Source organism: Drosophila kikkawai, chromosome 3R (genome assembly GCF_030179895.1).
Source record: "Drosophila kikkawai strain 14028-0561.14 chromosome 3R, DkikHiC1v2, whole genome shotgun sequence".
In the NCBI taxonomy this organism is placed as follows: domain Eukaryota; kingdom Metazoa; phylum Arthropoda; class Insecta; order Diptera; family Drosophilidae; genus Drosophila; species Drosophila kikkawai.
The window spans coordinates 21788000-21800702 of NC_091731.1; the positions used below are offsets into that span (position 1 = coordinate 21788000).

At 39.9% G+C, this 12703-nt stretch overlaps 3 protein-coding genes across 3 annotated transcripts; all 3 read right to left on the bottom strand.

The window, feature by feature from the left end:
- Window positions 1–4675: 4675 nt before the first annotated feature.
- Gr93b (Gustatory receptor 93b) lies at window positions 4676–6192 on the bottom strand. Its single transcript, XM_017164838.1, has 3 exons — window positions 6174–6192; window positions 4987–5993; window positions 4676–4834 (listed from the first exon to the last, which is right to left on the bottom strand). The coding sequence occupies exons 1-3, from the start codon at window positions 6190–6192 to the stop codon at window positions 4676–4678; spliced, it is 1185 nt and encodes a 394-aa protein (XP_017020327.1).
- Window positions 6193–6306: 114 nt separating this feature from the next.
- Gr93c (Gustatory receptor 93c) lies at window positions 6307–8083 on the bottom strand. Its single transcript, XM_017164935.1, has 3 exons — window positions 7833–8083; window positions 6523–7306; window positions 6307–6465 (listed from the first exon to the last, which is right to left on the bottom strand). The coding sequence occupies exons 1-3, from the start codon at window positions 8081–8083 to the stop codon at window positions 6307–6309; spliced, it is 1194 nt and encodes a 397-aa protein (XP_017020424.1).
- A 293-nt stretch (window positions 8084–8376) lies between these two features.
- Gr93d (Gustatory receptor 93d) lies at window positions 8377–11137 on the bottom strand. Its single transcript, XM_041774518.1, has 3 exons — window positions 10446–11137; window positions 8614–8758; window positions 8377–8547 (listed from the first exon to the last, which is right to left on the bottom strand). Exons 1-3 carry the CDS (start codon window positions 11135–11137, stop codon window positions 8377–8379), a joined length of 1008 nt encoding a protein of 335 aa, XP_041630452.1.
- Window positions 11138–12703: the final 1566 nt, after the last annotated feature.

A 12703-nucleotide genomic window follows, 5' to 3' on the forward strand; every position in this document is an offset into this window, starting at 1 on the left:
ACAACTCCTGTTGCTCCCTTGGCTGCTGCTGCTGTTGTTGCTGCTGCTGCTACTTCGGCTGCTGTCGATGACCATTATTTTAGCTGACGGCGATATATTTGCTCAGTTCCAGCTCGCACACGGGGGCAGTGGCACTCAGGAACTCAGAATTTCGCATCTGTGCCTACCTCTGACTTCGTACACTTTGTACACTCAGCGAAAGTTATAGGCAAATATAAAGTTGTCTATGATAGAGGTAGATCTTTTAATCATTATAGTGATAATTACTGGAATATACACTCGAACTATACCTTTTTGTTAGCTCTGAATCTATTTATATATATACTTTAATATAATATAGGATTATTATAACAAAAACCTTCCTTTATTTATGTACATCTTATTGCCTTCATACCCCCAACGAGTGTTCAGAGATACATTTACATAGGTATGAAGATTTAAACAGTAATAATTCTTTTCTTAACTATAATACTTAAAGATTCAAAAAAAAACCTTTTAAATATCTATTATAAATAACTATTTCTTCCAGTGTCAATCCCCAGGTCCATCGTCCACTCTTGCTGTTTTCTTTCGGGTGTTGGCTACCGTCAGTCTTGGATTGCTTGTGCTTTTTGTTTTTGCTGTACCCAGGTACACCCGACTCCGTACTACCGACTCCCAGCCGATGATGCCCAGGTGTACAGCCACCGAGCGGAGGAGCATGACAAACAGTTGCAGCCAAAGCAAATAATTAGTATACATCGATTATCTTGCGCTCAGTTCCGACCTGGCCTGTGGCTACTGTGCAGTGCGGATTCTGGCGGATTCTGCAACTGGCTGGCTGGCTGGCAAACTGGATCTCCTCCACTACCAGACCAGATGTTGGCACGTTGCACACGCGCTCCCTGCCAGCATCCCAGAATCATCATTCGACTCCGAGCAACTGGGCGTGTGTCGAGCGCCTACGCGACCCAAACACAGCCCACAAAACGGGTTCCCCCTCGCAATTCGAAGTCCGCGATTCCGCAGATTCGCGCGATCCGAGTTCGCCATATGTGAGTGTGCTCGTAAAATGCTGAGCCAGAAACTGTACGCCAACCCAACCAGATCTGCAGCCCTCCATCCCAAGCTCCATCACCAACTCCAACTCCATCTCCAACTCCAACTCCTACTCCAGCTCCCAGCTTGGGACGTGTGCTCAGCTCGTGCCAATTTCTTTGGGGAGCTCCAACTTTTACAGTCGCCTGCGAAACGTTTTGTCTTCAACTTGGTTTCTGCATATAAATAAGAATATTCACGAACAAATAAACAGGGCCTACATATAAATATATATACATTAATGGGGGAGAATAGGGTGGATCAGTCTGGTCTTAGGTTTATGCGTTTTTCTAAGACTTATCAGTAGATGTATTAGAAGTACCCCTTTATTTGTACATAAAATAATATTTAAGTAAAACTTCTGTAAAATAATATATAAACGGTTTTGCATATTCTCAGTATTTTTTTTTTATTACCTCGATCCACCTTAATGACTATGCACAACCGTGCCTCTGTCTATAAGCTTAGATGGCAACGCGTCTAGAAAAGGTTGGGCCGCAATTGCAATAATGTGCCATTTTTAATTAGTCCCATGAATAAAATTGACAACCCACCACAACTGACGAGCTGAGGGGTAGCCCAGGGGGATCAGATCGGAATGTCATAAAGTCGATTTTAGCTGTGCATTCCAAGGATGGAAAATTCCGATGCACTGCGTGACGGCAGGTTGATTGAATGCGACCCAAATTGATCGAGGTTGTGTGTGCCGCCTCCATTACTCCTCCAGTAATTGGCTGCCTAGCTAGGTCGAAGCTATTATTAAAATCAATAACAAATTACAGTAGTTTTATTACTTAAATATATAATTTTGTAATATGTAAGTAAGTAATAAACTTGTTTTTAAATATACAGGAAGAGCTTTCTTAAAATAATTTTTAGCTTTAAATTATTTAAATTAATAGTTTATCTGGAATAATTCTAAATCAAATACAACTTACTAATAAATCAAAAAATATAATTACCATTTTTTTTTTAATTTAAAAATCTAATTTTAAATTTTTACATAATTTTCTTTAGGAAATGTTCAAGCATTCATCATTCATAATTATTTAATTTTACCTTAAACTTTTAAGTATTTTCCTGGATTTACTATCTAATTATCCAGGTAGCTGGCTACCACAAAACATAAAATAAATATAACTCAAGCTGTTAATATCACCAAGCCCTAACAGCCCGCAGCCCTTTTGTCTAATTGAGCAATAAATAAATTAGAGCTAATTGCCTCCATTGTCGATCAACTGAAATGTGGCTTTTCGAGGGAGTTTTCGGTTTTAGCCAGACCCTTTTAGACACTCAATTTCTGAGGGCTGAATTATAGCAATCATCGAGGCACACACGGCTCAGCAGAGCAGATTTAGCAATTCTTGCCGGGTTTCCGGCTAAGCAAAAAGCTCTTAAGGCTAATGAGTGCGAGATCGAGTTCGTTCCCTGCTGATTTCCAAGTTGCTACCGGTTAACGCTCTGATTCTCGATTGAAATCGCTACTTTCATCGGCACAATCATCGTTATGATGATTATGAAATCTCCTCCTTCCGTTCGTGGCACTCTGCTGTAGCTGTACTTTTTGAGCCCCAGCTGGTCTTGGACTTGGCCAAAAGCAAACACCGAACAAGACCGCTACCTGCAGGCCGGCCACTCCACGTTCTTGTCTAGTGAAATGTAGAAGCATCATTAATTTTTTTTTAGTTTGCCTTGATTCCAGCCAGCTTTTATGCCTTTCAGCTTTGGAACCTGGAACATAGTTGCAGGTAAGTATTATAATTGCGGAATGAAAGGAGAGAGAGAGAGAGAGGGATCCAGTAAAAAAAAGTGACCCATAATTACCCAGGCAGACGGAGAACAATCATGGGAAAAATGACTGTAACCCAGCCCGGTCCCATGCCACCACCTCTTTCTCTGCTCGCTGGTGTCCCTCTTATAAAGTACAATTATTTGAGCAATGCTATGTTTTATGTTTTATGATTATCTTGCCGTTTACACAGCACGCACAAAGAAATAATGAAGGCGGTGAATAAGAGTCTGAAAGCTAAATTCGGGAGTCCACATTAACCATAAAACTCAAGACCTAAAAGTATGAATATATGAAATTAGTTTAGGAGTGAAATATTTGTACTAATAAAACATATTTTATAACTTCATTTAGAGGTAAAAAACTAAAATTATATAAGAAAATTAATAACTATAAGTAAATTACTTAATATAGAATAGTATTCTTCAATTAAATCGAAAAGTAACTGATGAGGCTCTGAAGAGACCTTGCCTCATCAATGGTTTCTACATTAAAACCTTTGTAGAATTACCAAAAATGGTAATTTAAATACAGAAAAATCTTTTTTATATTGTTAATAAAAAAATGATTGCAAAAATTCGACCATATTCAAATATAAAATCAAAAGAACATGCCTTCAAAATTAAATGAAAAACTGTCATGTATATCTTGATAATATATTTATTTAAAAAGTAGGATTACAAATATTTTAAAATTATAAACTCCCTTCACTCTGTTACAAAAATCTCCTTAAATACGTTATATCCTCTACCATCAAGAGTATACATATATAAAAGAACCCAGAAAAGCCTGGAAAAGGCGCACAATCTCAGCAGGAGCAGGAGCAGAACAGATCGGGTCATTATTGCATTCGGCTCCCTGTCGCCCAGATAATAGTCTTCATCTCATCTCGGAGTCTCTGTTTTCGTTCTGGGGCAATTTGATTTTTTATTATCGCCATCGCCGCCGTCACCGTCGTTGGCCGGCTTTTTTACCTTTACCTTTGCATTTACCTGTACCTCGTTTTTTTTTTTTCATTTTTTAAGAACAAGTGCATCGCGCGGTGGCACTGGCAAGTGCATTACCACCTTTAGGGCTCTTTTTTGGACCCGGTCTGTACCCTAACCTATGCTAATTAGAGCGACGGCCTCGGCCTTGTTTTTATGCGCCTTTTAGCGTGAATTGTCCGCTGTTACCCTGGCTTTGTCTCGCTATCTTTACACGGAGAGAAGTCAATTGGGAACAGAACTGCTTAAAAATAATGTTTTACTGAAGAAGTTAAATATAAATATGCATAGGAATTAAAAAATAAATACAAAGTACAAGTAAAGAGTATAAAATTTCAAGAAGATATTTGCCAGTAACGTGTTATATTCTTACATTTTAACATATAATGTTAACAAGTTCTTCTGTCTGCGATCTTAAATACAAAATAGGATTTTAGAAAAATCTAAAAAGTAAATATTCATTTTAAATCTGAAAAACAAATAAACTCCAAACAGAATTTTTCTTTTCAAACATTTCTTCTCTGTGTAGTGGTGTTGCATAAATTTTCTGCTTGACGTCAGCATGAATGTTTAATTAATGCCGCGACCAACTTTCATGGGAAAAGTTGAAGCGGAAGAAACGGTTAGGCGGAAATTGGGAATTGGTTCCTGGCAACAAACGATTTTAGCTTGCATTCTGTAAATTCCGTTTTTATTCATTATTGTTTTTTTTTTTTTTTTTTTTTATTTGCGTGCAACCGCAGGACAGGTGGACGGGTGGGCAGGTGGGTCACAGGTGTGTCCTCGGTAGGGTGCATAACCGCAACCAAAGCGTGACGCGGAATCAGACTGGCCGCGACTGCATGCCGTACTGTACCAAAAAGGTCAGATAGGTGACCATTGCTGAGAGGAAGAACAAGGTCAGCTCGTTGGAGACCTCAAAGAGGCCCAAGGGACGTACTCGTAGCTCCTGGTGATTCAAGCGGCCCAGAAAGAGGTCCATCTGAATAGAAAAAAATATACAGAAATATATAAGTTATTAATTTTTGTTCTTTTTTAAAGAGTTAGGATGTTTCTCTAAATTTAAATCAAGAAAATAACTGCAGAAGCTATACAACTATTCTTTGAATATCCTTTCTATATTCTAATCCTTACCTTAATATGATATCTCTTGCACTCAGTCACATAATAGTTCTCCAGACTCAGCCTCTTCACCAGTCGAGAACCACTGATAGCTAAATGAACCGACATGGTTAGGAGCACCACATCAATGAGTAGCTTTATCACCAGACCCCAGAGACTAAAGATGTACTGCCCTCGCAAGATGGCATGGTAGGAAACCATGGCCATGGCCGAAAGGCTCTGAGCCAGGGTGAGAAATAAAGGCAAATCGAAGAGGTTCTGAAAACGGCGGGTCACTTGATAAATATCCTCATAAAGAGCCAAGCACTTGTCCAAACTTTTAATAGCTTGGCGACTAGGTTGCCGATGTTCCTCACAGTTCAACGATCCTAATTGAGCCTTCAATTGGCAATCCACATAGTTGTTCAAGTCCTTGTAAAGGATGCCTACGCTCAAGTAGCCAATAAAGCAAAAATGCATAATCATTCCAGTGCTAATGGAGGTATAGAAATCGCACACAATGGTTAGCAGGATCCAAGGAGATAACTGCAGTCGAAAGGCCAAGAAAACAAACAGCAAGGATATGGCTTTAAAGGACAATAAAACCAACTCATGGCTGCCTCCGAATCCGGAACTTCCTCCCCCTTTAGTTAGCCACTTTAAGCGTTGAAACAGCTCCAGGTAAGTGTTGACCAAGCCAAGTAGCTCCTCGGCGAACCTTAGCTGCATAACCAGGATAATGGCACTGCAGACCAGGCATCCTGCCAGACGTAGCATAAAGAAGACCCGCAGATACCAATCCGTGGCATATTGGCCAGCCCAAGCCTCGTAACTGTAGCCATAGAAGAAGCTGGCCAGAAGTCGAATAATCACACAAAACCACCGGTAACCTCTGCGATCCCTGGCCACCAGTTGAGAGTTTTCCTTCCTCTCGATCCCGAAGGTAATCACTCCGAAAACGGTGCCGTAGAGGCAGCAAATGCGAAGCAGCAACTCGGATATCCTGGGTACGTTTAAGCAGCGAGGACTTTGCGGCATGACTATTCGAGCAGGAAAAGAAATGCCCTTTACTTTATTATTAAACCATTACGTAATTAGTTTGCCGATTGACTGAGCAGCCAGTCAGTCGAGGCAATTGTTGGGGTTACTATCTAGATCTAATTCACTAATAACAAGGGAAGCTATGCTTTAGGGAATAGAGATATTAATTACAATGTTACAATTTAATTTTATTAACATTTTTATTAATGGAATAAACAATCATATAGATAATAGCAGGCAATTTACTGTTACGCTTTGCTTAATTTGTGAAACATGTAGATGATTAGGCTCTATTAAACATCCTTGTTTCATTCACAATCGATTAGCTTGAATCCCAGCTTGCACCACATAGGTAAAATAGGTGATCATGCCTGACAAAAATAATAAGATCACCTCGTTGGATACCTCAAACAAGCCCAAAGGCCTTACACGAAACTCGAAAAAGTTCAGACGGCTCAAGAACATTTCCCACTAAAAATTGAATTTAATAATTAATAGGATCAATTATCCTCTGATCACCTCACTCACCTTCATATGCCACTCCTTATGATCGCTGAGAGGACAATTCTCGAGACTCAAGCGACGCACCAGCCGGGAGCTACTTACCGCCTCGTGAACAGCCAGTGTAAGGAGTATAACATCGGCGAAACTCTTGACCACCAGGCCCCACATTCCAGCCTTATCAGGATATAGCTCCGCTCGGATGATCACCTCATAGGACAAAACTGTGGTGCCAAAGATCTTGCTTATTAGAATAATGAGAAGAGGCAGCTCGAAGAGGCGGTGAAAGGAGTGACCCACTCGTTCGATCTCATCATATATCGAAATGCACTCATCCAGGCGGCACTCAACAATCCTTAGATGACGACGCGTGACAGGACCACCGCCAGGACGCTCCAAGGATCTCAATTGGCGACGCAACTCCACACGCACAAAGCTATTGGCCTCAGAATAGAGGGCAGCCACAGTCAGATAGCCCAGGAATCCAATGTGTAAGAACATCAAAGAGCTAATCTCTAAGAATATTTCACATATCATAGTGACCAGAGCCAGCCAATGGGGGGAATCCCCTAGCTGTCTCAACTCACAGTACAGTTCATAGATCAAGCACAGGGATTTCATGAGTAACAGACAGAACTCCCTTTTGCCACCGAAACCAAACTTTTTTTGGCACCACAAACGGCGAATGCGTCGAAAGAGTCGCATAAAGTTATTGATCATTCGGAGAAGGTCGTGTTCGTAGCCCATTTGAACCACCACAATGCAGATAGCGCACAAGAAGCTGGCCATTAGGCGGAGGCATTGCATAAAGCAGCGATGGGCACGAGATCTAACGGTTTGAGCAGCAGCTCGCTGAAAAAAAAAACAAGAACAACCCCTAGCGTCGCGAAACGTCGCACCCACGCGACACACAGAATGTGCGAGCCGAGAAAATACACTGACAAAAACTTTTTGAGTAGATCAATATCTTCAGCCATTTTTGCGTGCATTTATGTCCGCCTAAGAAAAACGACTGCAAAAAAATCCAATCTTTTTTCTTTAGTGCAGAAGTCAACGCCAGCCGCGCAGGTCCCTTTAAAATTGTTCTTGTTTTTGGGACGATGTGCGAGTTCGGGTCGCTTGTGTTTTGTTGTTGCAAACTCGGGATCGCGGCGATGGGCTCGCTACCTGCGCCAAAGGTCAGTGTGGTTGTTTTTGTAAATCTTCACGGTTCGCTGGTCGCGAGCACTGCACTTGTGCGTCTGCAATTGTGCGACATGCTGGCGCCTCCGAAAAAAGATAACGGTTTGAGCAGCGTGAGCAAATTGAGCCACTGCGTGCCCATCGCTGGCATAAAGTATTCGTAGGGATCCTCGATTTCGGATACGGTGGGAGCACAGAAGCAGCAGACCGCCGTGGAGCAGATGAGTCGCAGACTCAAGCTGAGCCACTTTAACTGATGCTGTTTACGAACCACCATGGACTCGTCGGCTCTCCTCTTATCGATCCTGAAGCAAACCACTCCCAGGACACGGGCATAGTGGTAGCTGTAGAAGAGAATATAAGCCGAGAGCGCCGGCAGGCTCACTTTCCTCAGACGTTCAAACATGACTGAAGTCGGCAGACCAATTCATATTCCCTCAGGCTTTTCCTTGATTTATTTACTAAGCTTATTTTTGGGAAATTAATTCCATTTCGTGCATATTTATTTATTTAATAAGTACATAAATATTGTTTTAATGTTGCCTCAAAGCAAATACAGAGTTGTTAATAAAATTAGAAAGCTTTTAATAGGGATTAATAATAATAAGTAACATTGAAATATTGGTATATAAATTGGTAAATATTTAGTATGCTTTATAATTAATGTTTTGTTATTTGTGTTTTTTATTTTTCTCGACTTCAAGTTTCTTTTTCAATATTTTTCATTTGCATTGAATATTGCGCTATAAAAACCATCCAGGTAATTAATGCCGATATATATATGATGAACAATTCATTAGAGATATCACAAAGGCCCCAAATACGAACTCGAAACTTGTACAAATTCAAGTATGTGAAGAATATCTCTAGCTGTAAGAAGCAAAGGTAATATTTAGAATCGAAAACTTTCCTTAAAGGAAGGCCATTATAACTTACCATAGTATGAAATTCGGGCAAGTCACTGACAGGATAGACCTCTAAATTAAGCCGACGGATGGCCTTAAACTGATCCACTGCTCCTTGGACGGACAGGGTCAGCAGAAGCAGATCCAAAATGTGCTTGCCCACAATAAGCCACAACCTATAGCCGTTAAAAGTTGACATAGTGATTACACTGTAGCCTATAACAGCCACCATCATAATCTTCTGAGCGAGTGCCACAACAATGGGAATTTCGAAACATTTTTGAAACGCAATATTCACAGCATATATCTCCCTGTAAAGAGCGAGACAATTCTCCAGCTGACATCTCGCTTTTCTCCGTTTTCTCCTGCTAATCGGTGGACTCAGATCTTCGAGTTGGGCTGCCAGGTCAGTGCGAGCGTACTCATTCACCTCGGAGCAGAGGACCCCGAGACTGAGGAATACCAAGCAGTAAATATGCATTAATATGTTGTAACCGCAGATAACGTAGGTGTTGCAAATCCACTTTAGAAGGAAATCCAGATTGTAATCTTCATTTGTTATAAACCAGTGATAAATAACCTCGTGCCCGAGGGAGGTAACTTTCAAAAGGATAAAAACAAACTCTCTTCGGCCACCAAAACCACTTCGTTTTGACTTATTTAAAGTTTTGACGTGGCGAATAAGACGCAGAAATCTGTTGACCAACTGTATTATTTCGGGACCACGAAAAAACTGATATACCACTATTATGAAAGAGCTGGGAATTTTCAAACCTATACGAATGACATGCAGAACTTGCATGATCGGATTCTGCATCGCAAGTGTACTCTTTCCCACAAAATAGATAAATCCACAAAGGGCCAATAGTCGATTGATAGCACTGGTCCACTTGAGCCAATTTTCATTGCAAACTTTATACCCATCCTCGCCGTGGATGAGCCGAAAGGAAACTACTCCCATGAGCTGGAAGTAGCGAAAAATTCCAACCAGGATACTAGTAGATAGTTTAGAAACGCTCATCTCACGAAGAAACTTAAACATGACCGACCGACCGCTTTGGTTTTTAACTTGGCTTGAAATGGAAAAATAATTGCTCTAAACCATGGCACTCGCGGTGCATTTGGTTAATGACAAGTGAAAGTAAACTTCGATAAGATCCTGAGCTGTCAGGGGAAAGAGTGCTTTACAATATCAAAAGGAGTGACATTATCCAGTTAAATGCTGTCCATTAAAAAGTTTGTACCAGACAAATTAAAGGATGTCTCCATTTTCTTGATAACTTTTTCAAGAGCTTGAGTTATAATAAAGAATAAACTTTTCTTATTTATTTTGCAACTGCATTACAAATTGTACAATAAAAACAAGATAACAAAATATGCCTGATACAATTACAAGGAATAGCTCATTGGAGACATCAAAAAGGCCCAAAAAACAGACTCTCAATTTGCACAGGTTTAGATGTATAACAAATATCTCCACCTAAAATTACAAAAAATATTTATTAATTAAACTAAACCGATATCAAGACTTTACATACCGTTTTCTTCCAATCCTTCAAGTCACTTGTAAAAAATATATCCAAAAGAACTTCCTGAGTATAAACAAACTGATTAACAGCCCCTTGAATGGCCAAAGTTATAATTAAAACGTGAATTATGATCTTAACAAAAAGAAACCACAACCAAAATTGGCGAAAGTTTAGGTCAATTATCATTTTGTAGGATACAACAATCAAGTATAAAACGGTTTGGGTAAGAGCCAAAAATAGATGAATGTTGGAAATCTTTTGCAAAGAACTAATCACATAATATATCTCCTTGAAAATAGTCAAGGCTTTTCTCAGTTTTTTTATTTTTCTCAACTGCTTGTATAAGGGCTGATATCTTTGACGAGGATCCTTCAAGACCTCGAATTGGTTTCCCATCTCGGAATGCAGGTATTCATTCAACTCCTTGTATATAATGCCCAAGCTAAGGTACCATATGATGCTGATGTTAAGAATCATATTACTCGATGTGACGAGGACACAGTAGGCGGTCCATTTGATCATATTATTCAGATTGACCACCCAGCGCAAAAGTCGCAAAAGAAAGGCAATTTCCTGGAGCTGACAGGCCAACGAAAGGAAGATCAGGAAAAACTCTCGTCCGCCTCCAAATCCAATTCTTTTTCTAACGGCCAACGTTCTAACTTCACGTACGATTCGCAGATACTGATTTATTAACTTAACCACCTTTGGACCATGGAAAAGCTGTATGTAGATCATCGCCAGATAGCAGGGAATCGATAGTACAAGTCTCAAAGAGTGCAGCATTTGCTCGATAAACTTTTCGATCCTTCTAATATACATGAAGTAGGTATAGATATGGACACCGAGTGGGATAAATCGCAGGATAAGCGATATCCCCTCCATCCACCACGAACGATTAATGGCCACAACTTGATCCTTTTTAAAACGAAAGAACACCATGCCCGTGTATCCGGCGAATATAAAAAATCCATGCAGAATTCCGGCGCATATTTTGGATACACCTATTTTCCGAAAATCAAACATGACCAGTTTACTTTGAGACTCGATTGAAATGAACAATAGAGTGAATGTTTGTGCTAATCGAAATCTCTTAAAATGCATTAAGTTAATAACAACTTAGAGGTGGTTCCTTGGGGTCTGTCAATTAAGTCTGCGACAGGTGATGAAAGATAAAACCTAATGTGGAGTAAAAACCTCCATTGGGTGGAGAGTCGATTGACGTAGGTATTTATAAGTGGTTTTACGACGCAAGCATAAGGAAACATATTCTTTTTAATTATTGCCGTATTTTAATTTCAATTCAAAATTTAGCTTTCTGCTTAGTCTTAGAATAAGAATATATTACAGAACTAACCTATGTCCCCAAAAAATTAAGTCTAATACTTAAAGGAAATCAAAAACATGCCTGAATCTTAAATTGATTAGTTTTGTAACCTTTTATTGTGTTGTTAAATGGAATACTAACAAATATATATACTTATATATTACAAATTACAAATATTTGAGTGTTTACTATAACCTCCGGTTAACAAAGTTATATATCTTATAGATTTCTTTCAGAATTTTCAGAAGTAAGCAGCTTAATGGTATTTGAAACCACCTTCTGTTGCATTCCATATTGAATGAGGACGGTAAAATAGTTGATCAAGGCGGAGAGGAATACCAAAATAAGCTCGTTCGAGATTGTTAATAATCCCAGCTTAGCTTATCAAGTTCATTGATTTCCAATTTACTTTTTTCTAATTTGTTGATAAGACTTTCCCCTTTGGACATTTTCATTTAGTAGCATTCATTTTCCTTTCCCTTTCCAGACTTTAAAAAACCTTTCTCAAGCCAAAACTCTCGACATCTCAATAATAAGGCCAGACGTTTTCATTTTGAGATCACGTTTCGAAGATCTACAAGACATTGTGTTAGTAGAAGAGGATAGGGCAGGGGGTAGACTTCTTCCTTCGGTTTGAGTTGGCCCGATCATCGCTTACTTTTGCCTTTGATTCACACGCTCACGCTCACGATGCGATCCTGGCTCTAAGCTCCCTTCTTCGAGGGCAATGTAAATGACGCCCCCATCTTGAGCGTACGTGATCTTCCCATATACACAGTATCTTTTCAGCTACATCTTCACTGCCCTATCCGAAAAACTGGGCACGATTACAGCGTGCGAGCATCTGGAAGATCTTTCGAGTCTGTCAGGCAGCAGCGGAGGGAATCCCCATGAACACCTCCGACCAGCCTTTGTCTGACATTTGAAAAGAATTTTCACGTTGTATGATTTATTTTTTCCCCTCATCTTCTTTAGTCTCAGTTCGCTTTGGGTCTCTTTTTATCTTTTTTTTTTTTTAGGCCAATTACAGTAACAACGTACTGGGCACGTACATTTTCCGGCATTGTACGAAAATTGTGGGAACAATCAACGAAATAAACCAAAAGTGCTTTGCATGCCGTTGATTTGTGCTGCAAATTGCCCCGGTCTTGGCCAACTCAAATTGCTCTGGCAACAGAAAAGGCTATCTTATCTGGTCGACTTTGTAGATACCTCAAGTAATTGTTGAGTAGGATGTTCTGCGGAGTTTCCTCAATGGGTGGAAA